The sequence below is a fragment of the Ixodes scapularis genome, unplaced genomic scaffold (assembly GCF_016920785.2).
Source record: "Ixodes scapularis isolate PalLabHiFi unplaced genomic scaffold, ASM1692078v2 PGA_scaffold2__306_contigs__length_199485367, whole genome shotgun sequence".
NCBI classification, from domain to species: Eukaryota; Metazoa; Arthropoda; class Arachnida; order Ixodida; family Ixodidae; genus Ixodes; species Ixodes scapularis.
The window spans coordinates 61389064-61408693 of record NW_024609857.1 but is presented as its reverse complement, the minus strand read 5'-3'; the positions used below and the strand labels follow the sequence as shown (position 1 = coordinate 61408693).

Here is a 19630-nt window from a genome sequence, read left to right as displayed (position 1 = left end):
ACCCCGTAATAGATTTTTAGCCGAACCAAATTAACAAAAACTTTCCACGTGGATATGTTTAGGGGTTAAAAGCGCTAAAAACGACGGACGAGTAGGAGAGACATACACCACAGAGCGCTACTTGCAACTGGTTTAATAATGGAAAAACCACACGTACCGCGAAACCAACAAGACACACATCCGATTCAGTTCCAACCGTCGCTAATCACATTTCTTAAGCGCGATCCAAACCAACGCTTCTTTTTGCGCCTGTAGGTCGTGCGGCTGCGGATGTGACGCATTTCGTGGCGTTTTTGCTGTTTCCGGGCGCGCTTTCTGAGTCAGAACTGTGCGCTTCGGTTTGGACGGGCAAAACTTGGGGCGAGCGCGCACGCGCGCACGCAGGCACGAGCGCACAAGCAAGAGAGAAAGAGAGAGAGAGATCGCGTTGTCATGTTGGAAGAGAATAAAAGGGGGGGGGGGGGGGGGAGGAGAGGGCAGCCAGACGGCGAGAAACGCGGAGCCGGAACTAGCTTGCCCTCCACCGATTGGCCGGGACACAGGAGCGCCCTATACGTCACCGCGCGTTTTTGTGCGCGTTGAGAAAGAAGTTGAAATCAACCAACTTTTTTGTGCGCGCCCGGAAGGAGCGAAGAAGCGGCGCGACGTCACGAAAATACGTCACATCCGCAGCCGCACGACCTACAGGCGCAAAATGAAGCGTTGGTTTGGATCGCGCTTTACTCTTACACCATGCATGATCGTAAAAACGATAACTCTGATTCAAACAGGGCTATCGATGGGGCACTTACACACGTACCCTCGTCATACTCGGAAATAAAAAACGCTTCCGTTATCTCCCTTGTCTTTCTATTTTTGTTCCGTGCCGAAATGGCGGTGTTGTCTAAATGTCAGCATGTTCCACGTGGAACATGCTGACTGATCTATTCACTCCACGCCGACTCGGGCACGGGAAGTGAGTGCAGAAATAAATAAGACATCGGTATCATTAGCAGTCAAAAGGGTATAATAAAAGTGCGAAGCACACACCAGATAGTACAAATTCCCAATTTCTGGCTAATATAAAAACACGAATCGGCATAGTTTGAAACTCACTGCGGACGAGCCACCACCAAACAATAAGAACTCTTTGCGGAATCTGACAAGATTCAACGTCCCTGAACATTCACCGAAACACACTTGTTCAGGAAAGAAGGATGACTTCAGAAAAAAACGTAAAAAAAAAACTATAGACAGTGCATACCTTTTCTTTCAAACATATATAGCCTTTGTACACTATTTTCTATAGAAATTTTGTAGAAAGTGGATAGATGTTTTTGTAAGGGCGCCGGGATAAACATTTGCTGGAAATAAGGGAAACAAATTTTGGAGTGCAGGCTGCACCACCCAATTAATAAGCACTTTCTATATTTGATTTGGCAACCACCTCTGTTAATTCACTTAACAATTAAACCTGTATTGTCGTCTACCAGCCACTGAAGAGTGCAACTGCACTTTATACAAGCTCCGGTTAAGATATCGAACATGCCAACACAAGCGTATTTTGCATAATATTTTTGAAAACCTTTTGTGGCACTCCTCTGAGAAAAGGCTAAAACCACCCAAGCCTGAAAGTGTGCGATACAAGGCAGCACACAAGCCTCGAGCATGCGCCACACTCTATCATGGCAAGAAAGCGATTTTCTAGTAGCTGAATGAATTTAAAGGCAGCGTGTGATGGTACTACTAGGTTCCCGGAAAGGTTTCCAGGCACGCGGTATGCTTTTAGCAAAAGGAAGCACTGGTGAGGCCCGGTCAGGTTGTCAGACTCATCCCTCAGCAGCTGAGAACAGTCACAGCTGTGGGTTTTTTGTTCAAGCAAACCCTTGATCAAATAGCCCCCAGCGTAATAAGTGGACGAGTCATCAATTATGTTAGACCTGATGTCTGATGTCAGCTCAGAAATATGCTCTACAGTAACGGGAATTTATCAATTGGAAGACATTCCACATTGTCTGCAATTGAACTCTGATGGTGCGAAAATATTAACAAATCGCTGACGAGGTCCCCAGCCTTGTCATCCTCTACGTTTCCGTTGTTCGACTGTTTGAACAGTTTTTTTTATCTTTATGTGTTTTAGTGCAGAGGTGAACTGAGACACATCTGGGTTTGTACTGCAGCCCAGTATTCGGTGTACAGCTCCAAAAGTGTTTTGAAGTGGGCCTTGCTGCAGGCACCGTGTAAGTAAGAACTTAAAGTCATGGCTGTTCGAAAGCTCGTCCCAGAACCTGAGGACATTATTTATAGTAACTTGCCACCCTATGATGGTTTGTGGCTGCCTCCTACTTTGGAACTTCCAGGATGAAATTCATCCGACTTGCTGGTGAAAGAAAGCAAGTATTTCAGATTCTCCTTTCAGAATGGCAGGACGCAACTTCTGCCCTGTCTTCTTTAATTGTGAGCTATTTAGACAATCAAAAGGCCTGTCTATTCTATCACAGGAAAAGGCAGTTGCCATGGCCGCCTCAGAAAGCTCCTTGGCGTAAGCAAGGAATAGAATTGCAAGACAGAGTGATGCACTCAGTTCCTGTGCGGCATGCTTTACATTCATGTTACTGAAAGGTTTAAAAAAATGTGTCTCAATAAGTTTCGGAGCGAGTAGCAACCTCATGTCATGGGTAGAACCCTAAAGTTCAACAATATGGGACGACTCAGTGACCTCATTTACAATGCAAAGTTTGTGTGCTTGGAGACTGTTCCTGTTTTTCTTTTTTTTTTTTATGAGGTGCGGAACATGAAAGATAAAGTAAACATATTCGTTGTCAACTTTAAAAAATGACTTATCAACAGACACGCCAAGCTGGTTGGTCAAGCTTACGTTTAAAGCACCCTGATCACAGACCACAGTTTTTACTGTAAAGCCAACAGTCGTAAGCTCCCGAATGAGAGAAATGAAGAGACTGCGGATAACAGAAGACGGTGCTGAAGTGTGCCCAACAGTGGATGCAAGGGACTGAACCCATCGCCTGGAAATTCCTGAAAGCACAACAATCAAGGCTCTACCCGCAATGGCAAAGATTCGTTCAGCACCTACATCTCTAAACCCATAGACAATGCCATGTGCAAGGTCGTAAGTCAAGTTCTTTTTTTAAAACAATCTCATTGAAAATCAAAGTGCACACACGATCATAAGCAGCTCGAAAGCTTGGCGGAAACAACAGCGCGAGAAGCTCATGCCGCTCGGCTTCACGAATTCACGCCGAGTATGCGAGCACGCGGGCGGTCATGCGTGACCTTGTTTGACGCAAAGTCAACCGAACATCCTGCAGCAGAAAGCACAGACGGACCGCACGCACGGCACGGACGAATGACGCACGGACGAGCAGAGGCTATGCACAGCGAAGCAGAGGCGACGGCGTGCAGGCAGGCAGGCCACGGCAGGCGCCATTCATCACGTGGTGTTTGTGACGTAATAAGTTAGAACTATCTAGTCGTTTTAGGTACTTTATACAATTTTAAAGCATAACAATTTAAAAAATATATACTTCTAACAGAAAGAGTTTTAATTAATTTTAACCAAATTACAGAAAAGCGCCACGTAACGGAGGGCATTAAACGAACTATCTGGGCCGCGAATCGGCTTCTGTGTCCTCTCTTTACGTTTACTATATTACTCTATGGGCATACTCCGTAAAATAAAATAAAAAAATCATGGGAAAGATGAGATAGTATGGTCGCGTCGTCGGCGTTATTAAAGTTAAGCAGAATGGATGGGCGAAGAAAAGCGGATGGTGTCACGAATCGGGAAAGAACAGACAACAATTTTATGGACAGATATACCGTCTATAACATCGACCCGTACTTAAATTTCTGGAAGATGGTCGCTAAAAAATACCACATCAAGAATGTTACTAGTTGTTCCGTCGACACGTGTAGGCCGGTGAACCATTTGCGTGAGGTTGAGACTTAATATAATGTCAAAAGCTGCGTCAGAACAGGTTGTGTCATACTGAAGAGTGGACCAATTGATATCAGGTAGGTTGAAATCGCCAGACAAAATAAGTTTGCAATCTTTAAGATGACTAGACATGTAATCATGCAACGCGGTCAAGCTGTCAAGGCCAGTGCCAGGTTTTCTATCAACTGCACCAACCAATATCACATGCTTTTTGAAAATGACTTTGCAAAAAACGGCCTCAACGTCAGGTATGTCAAGCAAACGTGTGAACACGATTCTTTTTTTAATTATTTTGGGCACGCCACCTCCACGTGATTGTCTGTCTTTTCTTATGATAATGTAGTTTGGTGGTACTACTTCATGATTAAGCACAAACGGTGATAGCCAAGTTTCTTTGAGAGTGACAATGTCAGGTTCGTAATCAAGAAGTACACATTAAAAGGCAATAGTTTTATTCAATAAGCTTCTTGCGTTTAGATTGATTAGTTTTAGTTTTGCAGGTCAGTTCCGCGGGAGATGTTACCTTCGCTGGCTTGGTCGTTTCTTTGAAAAAGAATCAAGATTATCCTTCTTGATATCGTCCCAAACAAATAGAGTGCCATTGATATTGATTTTGTCGGATACTAGTTGCACTTTTTCTCGTCAATCTCCATTTTCCTTGGCGCTATTCAACAGATTTTTGTTCTAATTTCCGGTACAGGGCGGGAAAAGTCTGTCTTCACCGATTGCATAGAAGGTTCCTTTCAACTTGTGGCAGTTTTTGAGTATTTTTGCCATGTCTCTGAAGTCGAATAGCTTAAAAATGACCGGCCTTGTTTTGTTTCTTTTATTTTTTTTTTTGGTCAAGTTTATGTATTTTTTTACATCCCGCAGATTGAACCTTGAGAGTTTCTTTGAGGATCTTTTCGGTAACAAAACTATCAAGTGATTCATTACTTTGATTTACGATTTCTAGTATTCCATAAACAATCAAGTTTGACCTTCTACTACGATTTTCGAGATCGTCGATCTTAGCAGAGAGTGTTCTGTAGTCCCAGGCACTACGGACATTTGTTCCTGACAGGCAGTGATTCTACCGTCAAGAGCTGTTGTGGATTCCCTTTTCTGGTCTATCGCCGGGAGCCTTACGTTCGTTTTAATATTCTCTGCTTTGATTTCCTGAAGGTTGTCTCAGATTTTCTTCAGCTGTTCTAGAATATTTTCCATGTCAAGACCGGGGTTTGTTTCGACATCTCCTCCCAGCAATAACAGATCCCTGATAAACGAAGAGGCATCACGCAGCAAAGGACACAACGACCCTGGGCACGGCAGCACAAACAGGAAGAGATTGTCGCTACGCATACACTTGCCGTAGTTTCTTCCCACCTGTACAAAAAGGCTGCATGGTTTGGAGGTATTCATGCTGGTAACGCTGCCGTGCCCATCGCCGCCGTCCCGGGAATCGTCCGCATTTATAGGGTAGCTGCTAGGAGGCGCCGTTGATGTCCCAGGCGTCAACCAATCCGGCGCTGTTGCAGCCTGGCCGTGCAGACTGCCGAGATACGCTGATATCACCGGCAGCGGCGTCGGCACGTGGGCGTCAGTGGGGAACAGTGACTGTGCGCTAGGTTTTGACGTGGTACTATCGGTGCGTCGATGAAGTGGTCGGGCATGCAGAAGGCCCAGCAGGATCTGCACAAAAAGGATGCATGGTTTGGAGGTGTTAATGCTGGTAACGCTGCCGCGCCCATTATCTTAAGAAAATCGTTAAGAGACTTGAAAGACCGCAGCGACATGAGACCGAGCGCGTTTTGCAGTATCATAAATCAACAAATAATCCAATTAAGCGAATGGTTAAATCGCAAAAACGATCGAGAAAGTTAAATACATGTAAATGTAATATTATATGAAAAAAAAATAAACCCTGATGTTGACGCATTATTATTTCTACACTCTAAAAAAAGTTTGTGCGTCTACTTTCACCCACAAAACTGGGAGAGCCAATCACCGCAACTTACGAAAGCAGCTCAGCGAATGACAATGCCGAAACATATGTTTAGACGAAAAAACGCAGTCTGAGTTGCGACATTAAGCAATGCAAAACGTCACGCTTGCGTTGCTTAATGTCACAACTCAGACTGCGTTTTTTGTCTAAACATATGTTTCGGCATTGTCATTCGCTGAGCTGCCTCCGTAAGTTGCGGTGATTGGCTCTCCAAGTGTAGTGCGGGAAAGCAGACTCAAGGGCTTTCTTTAGAGTGTAGCATCAGATAAAAGGCAAGCTGTACGTTCGTTGTCTATATTCTCTCCGAGTTCCCTCGCGTAACCAACAGAAATTGATTTCAATTTATTATGAATGCAAAGGACGACGATTTCAGTAAACGCACATAGCCTCCTTTGCTGACCATTGTCGTCAGCTTCCGATCCTAAATGAGCGATCATAAATATATGCGCTTGTTATTGTGAATGTTCGGCCGCTATTATTAACCAAACTTTAATTGTCCAAAGTAATTTACATTTGAACCCTCGTGCTGTCTTGGTCATCCGCATAATCGATGTGACTTAGTGATAACGCTGATTCCTGCGCCCCATCCTCGCACGCATTCGGTACGCCGACAGTGAAAATAGTGAAATTGTTCTACAAAATTAACTGCAGACGTTGTACACATCATGATGTAATGCAAATTTGTAATAGATACGAGCATGGAATCATACTTTACAATGTAAGGCAAGAAAACACTGTGAAGCGGGGCAAGAAACAAGAATACAACGTATCTGCCAAGGCGCGGCGCGGAGGGAGGAGCGGAGAGACGAGCTGAAGGAATCTAATGGCGGCCACGTCCCGTGAACCTAAGATGGCAGTGCCCATGCAACTGAGGATGAAAAGTGCTATATCTGCAGACGCATTAAATACCGGCTGACATGTTTTGTTGTTGTTTTTTTACAGCGATATTACAGCGATAGCTGTTAGTGGGACACTTCGCGGTTTCACGCCGTCGATCGCGCTTTATAGACAGGGGGCATTTTCGGCACTCCGCCTCCAAAACATTCCACTGCCCGCCCAAAAACACGTCGCTAAGAAAGCAAGATAACATGCATTGCCATGCATCATAGCAAAATAACACGCATGGTCAGTAAAACAATCCTAGCTGGGCAATCTGGCAATGCACTGGGATAGGTGCCCATGTGACCCAGTATTAGCACGAACAACAATTCCCCAGGAGATACGCAGATAGAACTGACCTAGAATTTTACGACGTATTCTCCATCAGAAAGCAGGAGAATACAACTGCAGTAATACTCGCTCAATGCACCTGACAGATACAGAGTGTTATTTTCTCAACGAATAACCAGACAGATGGTATTAATATTGATAGGTAATAATCCCTGCAGAAGGGGAGCAAAGGGGAAAAAAGACAAGCACAAATTTCGAAAAGACAGGTGACTGATCACGCTGAAAAAGTCCGCCTGGTCCTGGTATATCGAACCAGGTACTTCTCCAATTCCAGTGGAGTGCTCTAGCAACTGAGCTAACCAGGAGTTTGACGTCAGTAGAACGAACGGGTTTTATCAGCCGCACCAGTCACCTGACTCTGTTTGGAGATTTGTGTTTGCCCTTTGTCCCCTTTGCTCTCCTCCAGGGATTATTATCGTTTATTCTGTCCTGCTGACCTGCGCCTTTTGCATTAATTGCATTATCATAGTATTCATAGCGTGTGTTTGTTTCAATAAACCCTCACTTGAGAGTGCACTTCGTCTTATACCTGCTTACTTGTTCTTGTTTATTCGGCTCTTTTCGTTTAGAACGTGGGACCTTTTGTAGAAGTGACGTACACAAGAACACGTATACGCTCCCCTCCTACGCAGGCAGCTGAAATGCCCCCTACCTAATACACCCTCTTCGGTTTCAAAACGCTAGGGAATTTTCGTCCGGTGTTTCTCGGTTTAGCACGAAACGGCCGATGCGGAATTTGTGGCACGCGCTCGCACTTTTACCTTTCGTTCGGTCCATCTGTTCTGAAATGACACGTTAGTGACTCCGACGTCACGCCTCAGCTGTCGCTGCGGTTCACCTGACGGGTTGCGTAAGTGTTTACAATTTTATTTTCTGCTAGGGAAGGCGGTGTTTGAAGAGTTTTATATCGTGAGTAGCACGTTCATACGAAACAAGGAGAAAAAGAGATTAGTGTGAATAAATGTGGAGTAAAAGACTTTTGGTGTTAAAGATCTACGAGAACTGAGGCCGAGAGTGGCTAACAGAGTCTGGAATTATAGTGACTGTGAGTCGTCCAAATAAATTTCGCCCCGTCGACTCATCGTTTGATATTAAAGCCCCTTGATAACATTTATTAAAAAACAAAGACAAAGGTTTGAGAGGAAAGATGATGTAAAGTTTGAGTGACATCGCTCTCGACACCCAGCTCGATTTGAAAATCAATTTTTCAACTTTCTTTTTAACCGAAAAAAAAAAAATCGGCTTTGAGGAAGGCGTTAGCGGTAACCAAAATGTAAAGGCAGAAACCACAAGAAACCAAATCAGAACTGATTTTATAAATATAACAATAAACGTAACCGTAACCGTTATAATTTTTTGTTTGAGTCTGGCAGTCATCCTGAGCTCCACCTTAGCCCCCGTTTTTGTTCCGGCACTGGTATACCCGCCATGCAGAACAATTTTTCATATCGTTCCAGGAAAAAAAACAAAAAAAAAGAAAGAAAGGAAGGACGCAATGCAATTGCGCGGTTAGCTTGTTCTCGCGAAAAGCTAACTGCGCACGTAGCAGCCCATGATTCATTACTCCACTTAATGTGCGATGTGAATTATCGCGGAAATATTTCGGCCCATTTAGTATGGTTTAAATGCCGTGCGGCAAGTGCAACGCAACAAACGACAAAACGACATTAAAAAAAAAAAATCCGTTGAGGCAGGAGCTATGTGTTCTGCGCAGCGCAGCAGCGCAAAAACCGAGCAAGAATGTTTTCGATTTCGGGAGAGGCCACTTCAGAGAGAAAATAAATTCAGAAACCTAGCGCAGGCTTCTGCAAATTTCCGAACGAAATGGAATTGCACCATTTCGATCGGAATGAGCATCGCACTGTCGTGCGGTCGTGATCGCTACTGCGTCATGCACGTTAAACACTCTAAAAAAAAAGTCTGTGCGTCTACTTTCACGCACAACACTCGGAGAGCCAATCACCGCAACTTACGGAGGCAGCTCAGCGAATTACGATACGGAAACATATGTTTAGACCGAAAAACGCAGTCTGACTTGTGACATTAAGCAATGCAAAACGTCACGCTTGCATTGCTGAATGTCACAACTTAGACTGCGTTTTTTGGTCTAAACATATGTTTCGGCATTGTCATTCGCTCAGCTGCCTCCGTAAGTTGCGCCGATTGGTTCTCCGAGTGTTGTGAGTGGAAGTAGACGCACACACTTTTTTTTAGAGTGTAAGAACTCGTAAACAAAATGAACCGACATTTTATGCCAAGCTTACGGAAAGAAAATACTGGCGCAGATGACTTCGTGTTTGCAAGAAATCAAGAGTGAATTATTCTTATTGCAACGATATTATTTTACATTTATAAAATCAATAAAAACTAAGAAAGCTATGTCGCCTCCGGTGATTGTGAAATAAGAGATTTACCAATTAAGCACACTGCGGTAGTCTAATATTTATTTATTTGTTTATTTATTTACAAATATTGCTGATACCTCTCAGGGATCGTAGCAGGGTGGAATGCAACATAAAACAAGGCGTTAAAGTACCAAAGGGTTACTCATTCAGAACACAAAGCGGAAACAAATTCACATACAGAGTCTTGGTTAACAATCTTGTAAGGAAGCCTATTTCATTCTACAGTCGTTCGAGAAAAAAAGAAGGATTTGAGACTGTTGATGCGTGGTTGGTAAGGTGCAATGATAAGTTGGGTTCTTTCTTGGGTGGCGTAACCGGTAGAGAAAGTGATATATACGTCATTTTATAGTGTTCCTTAATTAATTAAAATTAAAAAAATGAAGTCTGCTTGCACGGTTTCGTTCTTTAACCGGGACAAACCCAAGCTGCTTGATAAGCTCGAAGATGGACGCCTTCTTATAGGCATTAAAAATGTGTTTGCATACTACAGGGTCGGTCGGATAAGAGTCTAGTTCGCCAGGACTCGAGTATCTGAAGTGGCTGATTTTAGTGTTCGTCTGAGAGAAAAAAATAATCTACGAAGGGCATTAGAGGAAATTAAATTGATCTCTTTAAACCATCTAGCATCGGAACTCATCCAGAGACCTAGATATTTGAATTCAGTAACGAATTCTCTTAGTATATGTTTGTTCATTGGATGGGATAATGAAAGTGGCTTCTTTTTATTAGTGACGGACATGCAAACACTTTTGTCATAATCTATCCACGTTTGCCATGTTTCACACCCCTTCAAAATCTTGTTCAAATCATCATTAAGTTTAATTTGGTCATCAACACTACTTCATTATACAGCACACAATCGTCGACATAAAGACGTATTTTGAAGGAAATTTCGTCGGGAATATCGTTGATAAATAGCAAGAACAACAAAGGCTCAAGTACCGATACCTGAGGGACGACAGGGTCCACCGAAAATAGGGAAGAACACTCAATTTTAAATCCTACATATTGTTAGACGCTTGTTAGGTAAGCCCGTATCCAACCAATAAGTTTATTGTTTTTAAGTAGTTATTCAATTTCTCTATAGCATTGCATGCGAAACTTTATCGAACGCTTTCGCGAGATCGATAAAGATCACATCTACCTAACTTTTCTTGTTCAGGGCGAAGGCAAGGTCATGAATTGTCTCAAGCATTTGAGTCGTTGTGGAAAATTCTCGTCTGCAGCCATGTTGGCTGCTCGACAGTACGTTATGTGTTTCTAGAAATTCAGAAATGTGTTTATAAATATTGTGTTCAAGGAATTTGCAGACAGACAAAGCTAATGAAAGAGGTGTATAATCAGTAATCATCTCTCTTTTTCCGGTTTTATGCAGCGGTTTAACTCTGGCCACCCTCCAATCGATCGGCACGTCGCCTTCATTTAGTGACCTGTTAAGTATATAATGCTAGATATTTCGACACAAGCTCTGCATATCGTTTTAGAAACGCGTTTGGCAAGCCATCCGGCCCACTAGACTTCCGTGGGTCTGTGTTTACGAGTAAGTTAAAAATTCCCTGTTCAGTCACACGCACGTTCTCAAGGGCTGGTAAGTGGTCGAACTTGGTAAGAAAAGGTTGAGACTCAAAGGTCGAGACGTCAGATGTGGGCAAGACCCCACTTCTGACGTGCTTCTGGGCCTGTTTGAAACAAGCGGCTTCACACAGCTGTGCATGGAGGCTACATACACAGCTAATAGAGGAAAATCGTCGTGCCTTGACCTCTGCTTTACTCTTAAATCCAACTCTTGTCCGGGACTGTGCTGTCACTGCTGGCCTGAGCAACTCTGATCACAAAGCCATTCAGCTATCGACATGTCTGTCCCTTCCTACCCGAGGGAAGCACAGTCGGCTTCTCCGTGCCTACAGTAAACTCGACTTTGAGCACCTCCATCGGCTTGTGCGCCTTGTCCCGTGGGACGCCCTGCTTTCAGAACACGACATTGACGGCATGTGCGAGACCTACACATCTCTGATGACCGCCCTTACAAGCGACACTGTGCCACTCAAGCGTGCCCATCGCCCACGCAGCGCGCCCTGGCTTACATCAGACATCATTGCCCTCTGCAAACAGAAAGATAGAGTTTTCCGGAGGGCGAAACGGAGTCGCTGCCCAGAGGATCTCACCGCTGCCAAGGACATTCAGCGTGACGTCAAGAAACGTATACGTATGACTCACCGCGCTTACACTGAGGACATCGCCGCTCACGCGATCAAAGAGCCATTTGTTAACTCGCAGCGGCAGCAGGCGCTGCACCCCTCCTTCTCTGTCGCTAACGGTTTACTCTCGTGCCCATCCGACATAGCTGAAGCATTTAACAAACAGTTTGCTGCAGTCTGGGCCGATTCTTGTGTTAACTCGCTGGCCCCCTCTAGTTCAATTACCACTGTTCCTCGTGCCGCCACAACTGGTCAGCCTACATCCATTTTATCCTCCATTACGATAACTACTGACGACGTCCTTGAGGCGGTGTCCCAACTTCGTCCTTTCCAGAATCCGGGCTCCGATGGTATCCACCCTCTTGTACTTAAGACCACAGCCCCCTTCATGGCCCCGGCCCTCCGCCGGATGTTCCAGCGTATACTGGACTCAGGTGTTACCCCTCGTCTGTGGAAGGTAGCCCATGTCACGCCGGTACACAAAGGACATGGTGCTCTTGCTGATAATTTGTCTTCATACCGCCCCATTGCATCCACCTCAGTCTTGTGCCGCACATTTGAGCGAATTCTCAACTCTAAGATTCGCCTGCACCTTGACAGCAATAGCCTTCTGTCACCCTCACAGCATGGGTTCCGCCGCGGCCGCAGCTGTGAAACTGCCCTTGGCACTCTGGTCCACATCGTCAGTGCACACCTTGATGACCGCACACCCGTCGAGTTGGTCCAGCTAGATCTCTCTCTCGTGCCTTTTACCGGCTTCCCCATCCTGGATTGTTGGCGAGTGCTGAGCTAAAAGGGCTGCGTGGGCCCCAGCTTCGCTGGCTCGGTTCCTTTCTCACTGGCCGTACCCAGCGAGTTATCTACCGAGGTGCTTCCTCAACAGCTACTCCTGTCCTTTCTGGCGTCCCACAGGGCAGCGTCCTTGGCCCTACCCTATTCACCATTTTCATCGACAGAATTACAGACAACTTGGCCTCAACTCCTATCCTATACGCCGACGACATCTCTCTGCTCCAACCCATCCGCTCTCCTGCTGATTTCGTCAGTCTACAGGCTGACCTGAACCGTTGTCTGGACTGGACGCAGCTGCGCCATCTCCCCATCAATGCAAATAAGCGCTCGACAGTGACTTTCACTAATTCGAGTCGCCCACCATTTTCTCTCCAACCACCTCCTCTAAAACGTGGGCATCACGTGATAAGCCGAGCCAGTACGGCTGTGGTGCTTGGAGTCGAGCTTGACTCTCGGCTGAACTTTTCCACGCACACAAATCATACTCTATCCAGGTATCGCCGCCTGCTAGATTTCGTGACGCGCGTGACCATCGGAATGCCGGCGAGTGCATTCCGATGTCTGTACACAGCGCTCGTTCTTCCTGCCCTTGAATATTGTTGTGGTTACCCCAGTCACAAGCACTTCAAACAAGTATTGCCAGCGTTCAACGCCGTCCAGCGTACACCTTTTACCGCCGCACAACATTTAAGAATGAGCAACTCCCCTACGTTGGAATTTCCTCCACCGAAGTGCTCCGGCATGCCTCCTGGCAACCACTTGACTCAAGAGTACGGGCCTCAACAGTGCGACTAATGTGCCGCGTCATGTCCCCTGGCCACCAGGAATTGCCCTACAGTCCGCGCCTGAACAAACGAACAGGCCGTCTTCAGCCGCTCCATACGCGCACGCAACGCCACGGCTCATCTTGGCTGCCCCGTGCAGCAGCTCTATGGCGTCGGCTTCCATCTGTCTATGGCGTCGGGTGGGAAAGTTCCAGAACTTTCCCACCCGACGCCGACGACCTCAAGACTATAATGAGGGCTGCCCTACGGGCCACGCAGTGCAGCGCCAGTATTGACACACGAACTGACCCGTGAACAACTATGAACAATAGGACCCAGGCTGGGCCCGCAGGCCTTTTGGTATGGGCACCCTGCCTTCTGTGGCCCTTGCAGGCCTGGATCTCCTAAAATATATGCAAATAAAGTATTATTATTATTATTATTATTATTTTTATTATTATTATCATCAGTCGCCCAAGATGCCGCATGTGTGCTCGTCTGCGTTTGCTTAGTTTCCTTTTCTCTTCCACCTCATTCTACGACTTATCGTGCCACGTGACCTCGCACTGCTCTCCAAGACCCTCCGTGGTTCTACCAACTGAGTGATTGTTGGCGTGTGCTCGTCGTTGTCGTGCCTGTGCGACTCGAAGGATATACAATGTTGATCCAACTGAGTGTGTGTTGTGTTCTTGTCCTCGTCGTGCCTGTGTGACTCCTGGGCCCTGTGAGGCTTAGCCTATTGTCTGTGTGTTGGTTGTGTGTTCGTCGTCGCCGTGCCTGTGATACTTTTGTCAATTAAACTGCTGGGTCTGATCCTACAAGCCCCTGATGGCTTTGATCGGGCCCGAAACTGATCTTGGTACTGGGCAATTTGAGAATAAAGATTTATTATTATTATTATTATTATTATTATTATTATTATTATTATTATTGTTATTATTATCACGTGTGAACACCGATTTAAACTGTGTTGAAATGATCAGCTCTTTTTGTGGAGTTTGTTTCAAGAACGCCATCAATTGTAAACGCATTTGTGTTTGTAGTGCTTGGTAAGATATGATTCCAAAACTTTCTGGGCGACGATTTTATAAAGTTGGGAAGAGAGATGTTTAAAAAAATATTGTGTTTATCTGCCCTCATTTGTTTTTTTTAACTTGTCGGAAAGTCCTTTAACGTTGTTTTTTAGGGACCGGTTTAAATGGGTTTTACATTTCGCTTTTAAATGTCGAAGTCGACGTTTTAAATGAATGGATTCACGTGAGATCCATGGATTGTTACGGCTTCGCTTTATAGTTCGTACTGGCGCATACATTTTAATACAGTGATTCACAATGTTCTTAAACCTAAGCCACAATTGGTTAACATCAGAACAGGACTCGGATGAACCTAGGAAAAACGCATAAACTGTAAATCAAGCGTATATAAGATTGATGCATCATCCGCGTAAAGGGAGTCCAGCACATTGGAGGCCTTGGTGTTATCTTTGACAACCTCGTTCGAGAGCTACGGTAGTACAGCATTGTGGTCAGAACTTTCCTCAACCACTTCACAAGAAGATAACTTTGCTACAGAATTTCAAATAAAAACAAGGTCTAAAATAGACTGCGAGTTCCCGTGCACTCTTGTGAACAATTTTACATCTTGCGATAAGTCAAGCAATTCTTCGTTATATTCAAAGTCAACACTGCCTGGAAAATAATTAAGCCAATCTATGTTAGGTAAGTTGAAGTCTCCGCACAAGAGAACTCTAGTTTTACTCGTTATATCCTGCGCGAGATAAGCCTTTAAGGTTTGAAGAACAGAAATAGGCGAATTCGAAGACCTGTACACGACTCACCGTGTATCGTCACCTAACAGAATACGCCCTCGACACCGTAGATATCATCGCGTTTCACGATTGCTAATGTTTTTATATATGCACTACGGCAATTACGTTAAGTAATCAAAAACCACAGGCGGTAATGTTTTTAGTCATAGTTTCTTAATTGCTTTGATATCGAGCCTTTCGCCTTTTGTTTCGTCCCAAATGTAAGTCGTGTCGTGCACAGTCATCTTATCGTAACGAAGCTTTACCTTTTGATTTTGATCACGCTCATTAGCCGCACTATTCTACAGGTTTCTCCTGGTCTCACGAACTTTAAACGAGAAATCTTCAGTAATCTACAAATTTGAGCCTTTCAGCTTAGCGCAGTTGTTCAAGACCATCATTTTTTCACGATAATCGAGAAATCTAACGATGACAGGCCGTATTTTTTTTTTTCTTCCGAAAGTCTGCCTACTTTATGACGGCGCTCAATTCCAGTCACATTCGTACCGAGGCGGGTTTTGAAGACTTCGTTTGTGACATGGTTGGTCAACTTATCGGAAGTTTCTGCGGATAGTTCTTTTACGCCGTGAATGGTAAGATTGTTTCTGCAGCCTATGTTCTCGAAATCGCCAATTTTCCCAAATAAGCAAATAAATAAATATATATATATATATATATCTTCCCTTTTTTTTATCCTGCAAATTAACTGCGCCGACACAATATGGTGCCTGTGACGCGTCTCCAACTAATGTGTTTACCGCGTCCTATGCTACGAATGCATCAAAAGTTGTCCCGAGGTGGCAACAAATGACGTCATAAAAGCCGGAGTATTACGCTGTCGGATGTCGCGATTCTGGCGGTTGGTCGTAAAAATGCTGGCGAAAAGCACGAGCAAACGCGAGTGTCGCTGTCGTTACGGCGTCCCAACTTCTGCGTCGCTGCCGAAGCTTCCGAGGGCTGTCACAGTGGAGAGCGACCTGCAGCGGGAGGGGCGTCAGCCACATTCACCACCGCTGCTGGGACACCGCCAGGATCGCGACCGGCGACAGCGTGACATTTCTGTGACGTTAGCAGGCGGAAATTGAGCGACCACTTTTTTTCGGACGCGGTAAGCACACCAGCCGCAGACGCGTTCCAGGCACCATAATTATACCGACAGTCCAGACGCTGCACACTGATGCACACGGTTACACTGCTGTGTCTACATTGGGCGGACGGCGTTCACGTGACACTTCGACGTCACGTGAAACTAAATTTCCGCTAAATTTAGCGGAGAAATTTCCCGAGATTAATCCACTAAATTTAGCTGGAGTTCCAGAGTTGCAGCATTGTGGCGTCAAAGTGTCGCCTGACGTCATATAAGATGACGTCAATTTTTTTCACACGACGTAAACGTTTTGAGGTTTTGGAGATATAAAAAAAGTCAAAGCTGCACTAATGCCCTCTGTGCAGGTGAGTTATAGCGACAGGGAGTCATAATACAGTGGGCTAATCATCGCAATAAGTATAATAATTAACGACGCAGCACATGGTTGAGATAACACAACATCGGGGCTGACTTAGCTCCGAGTTACCGGTGCATTGCGTGTGTACGCTGGAAAGGTGAGGTAACATGTAGCGAAGCGCTCATACAGCGCTCATATATCGCTAAGTTAACGCTGTGTCTATACATGGCTTGGACCTTACGTCATTGGATTATGCTGGTACTCCTTTCTACGCGCTGCTGCCGAGAAATAATAATGTCGATGGTGCGAAACGTACGCTGCAGAGGGTATGCTCTCACACAATACGAAATGTTACACCCCTAAGAGCGTAAAAACGCTCTTCCAGATACTTGCAAACTACACTCTTGAAGCACCTTTATCGTAGAGTGTTGTTGCTTTAAACAATGTACACCTTTTTTTTTTTTTAAGAATGTGAGAAAGGGTGTGAAAAAGTGTGCTACGGTAAATTGAAGCGTACAGCCTTCTGGCCATTGTTTGAGGAACGATCTCAAAATACTTCTTGCTCCTTACAATGTGTTTTATACTTGAAGATACATTCCTTGAACTTGGATACATCATTATGCTCTAAGGCGAAATATTGACAAGAAAAAAACAAGATAGTGTAATCTTCGCAATTTCGGATGCTGTGCACCTGCGAATGAGTGTATTTGAATTGTCGATATAAAGGCGACAGAGCAGTTACTATGCAGGGTCATCATTTCTTTCTTGTGCGTGAACCATTACGGCTGTATTTGATGTTACTGTGTATGCTATAACTGTGTGTGGTGCTTGTTGTTTGGAGACTTCTGCTTCTAACACATTGTCCCCTAGAATGATAAAATCGCCAACATTCTATTTTTCCGTCGGTCACCAGCATCCTAAGGGTTTTAGTGTAACACCATTAGGGTGTTAGCCCCGGGACGAGCTGCTTTCTACCCTTAAGTGTGTAAAGCTTTTTAGTATGGAGCAACGGCCACCACAATGATCTCTGTTGTAACGATGTATGTGTGAACGGGCCTTTAAAGGAACCTTCCAAACACCGTAACATCCAGAAAGCTTGACATTACCATTCGGATAGGCAAATAATTTTATGCTTCCGAAGTTCACATTTTTCGCGATAGCGGTGTATACACCTTTGACTGGAGCCTGAAACGCCGCCGTCCCGTCACGAACTCCCGTTTGGAAGCCCGAAGGACGTCTCATTGTCGCCAGGTGCCTCGACAGGAGCTCCACCTCGACGGCCACGCAGACAGCGAAGATGTCAGCGACGAGGGCGAGGAGGGGGATGCGGCGGTATCACGGACGACTGGATCCTCGATGCTCTGGTGGCGGTGGAGAGAGGGCACCGGACCACCTGGGACTAGAACTCCGAGACGGTCCTGAACGCGGTGCGCAGCCACGCGGAGTGCGGGGGGCTCCCCGGGATGACCAACAATAGCTGCGGCACAGCGCACGCAGTCGGGGCGTAGTCGTCGTCGTGGTACGCCCATTGTGCCGGAGGTGTGCCCGCGACCCATCGCGGAGTGTCAAAGCTCGATGGAGATGCGCGCTGTGTAGAGCTGCCTCCCTCATTCGTAGTCCTACGTCGTTTCTTTATTCCTTTGCTATTTTATTTTTGTATGCGCCGTCGTAGCAGTCAAGTTTCTCACGACGTCTCCATCGTTGTTCTGTCCCCTTTCGTGAACATTTATTGTCAAAGAGTTTAAAGCCGTTCTCAATTTGCATGGGGAAGTTGCCGACTCGGCTGTTTTCAAGGTGTTTATAAACTTCGTGCGTCGGGGTACTGAAGCGTTTATTTACTTAAAAGAAAAAAAAAGCGCGTTTTCGTTTACGGTGTTTCCGGACAAACAAAATATTTTTTTCCGTTCACTTTTTTTTTTTTTTTTAACGGAACAATGTTTGTTGTTTTTTCAGGTTGTTTTTTGGGAGTAATGCCTGTTGGTCCCATCAAGTTTGGAAAGTTAGATTAGTCTTCCATAAAAGCTTGTTCTCAATCTTTTCAATTCCTTTTTTTTTATTTTCTTGAAAGGTTGCACGTGTAAAATTACAGTACTGCTTGCTGGTGGTAACAATACTGTGGTCACCTGCTCTCTTTGACGAGTTCATGATCGTTCCCAGGAGGAAGTTAAACAGTTTCACGTGTAATCCTTCTTTATGAGTTCGTTCTTTAAAAGTCGCAGCGGCGAGTTGTGAACTGAAGCCATAGATTTTTCCCCAAATCGAAGCGCCCTTGGTGGCATGGTGGCACGAAATGAATTCTGGGTACCAGTTGGCCACTTAGTTTTGGGTTTAGTTTCAGATTTTGTCAAGATCACCGTTCCATGACAGAACACGCTGCTTGCGTTTTCATTGCTGTGACTTCCTACAAGTATACAATACTGTAGGCGTTGCCGGGAAAGACACAGAACAAAACACTTGGCACTGTCTTTGTGGTTCCCGATGTGCCAGATTTTGGGCAAAGATACGCAAATGTAGAGCGATGGATTGCAACGTCCCCACTGGTGCCCCTATCGTGCAAGGACGTTCGCATTCGCGTGAAGAAAAGTTATGCAGGCTTGGACGTTCACGTGCTTGGCTGCAGGAGTACAAAGAGCGAATGTCTGATCGAAACCGAAACTATCCCACCCCGCTCCGTGGTTCCCAGCGTGCAACGCGCGCAGTGCTGCATGGAGGAATTTTGAAAGTGGCCTATTGAGGTTCCCACATAAATGACTCTTTTTGCGTTCCTGACGCAGCGCTGAGCTTACTTAGCCGAACGCTGCGTAAATGTCCTAAAGCCGTTACGCAGTACCTTGTTTTGTCATCGTTACGGGCACCTATCAAGATGTCCGTAGTCTAGATGATCGGCATGGAACTTGCACTACTACTGTGCTAGATCTGTGACGCGTCTAATTTCAGTTTTGGCAAATACGAGCTATTTTGCAGCATTACATTATCTTTTGAGACAGGATGGTATAAGCAAGCATCTTTATTGAGAGTTCAGTCATCTATGAACTAGCGAGCGCGATCGTCGCGGTTACCACCATCCC

At 45.3% G+C, this 19630-nt stretch overlaps 1 protein-coding gene and 1 pseudogene across 1 annotated transcript in view; one reads left to right on the top strand and one right to left on the bottom strand.

Moving 5' to 3' along the window:
* Positions 1-4057: 4057 nt before the first annotated feature.
* On the top strand, positions 4058-12485 carry LOC121836497 (annotated as a pseudogene).
* Positions 12486-15281: 2796 nt separating this feature from the next.
* The window catches only part of LOC121836496, a 45763-nt gene continuing 41414 nt past the window's right edge, over positions 15282-19630 (bottom strand). Inside the window, exon 2 of the mRNA XM_042291407.1 lies at positions 15282-15383. Within this exon, the coding sequence (XP_042147341.1) occupies positions 15282-15383 (102 nt within the window). The remainder of the gene's footprint in view (positions 15384-19630) is intronic.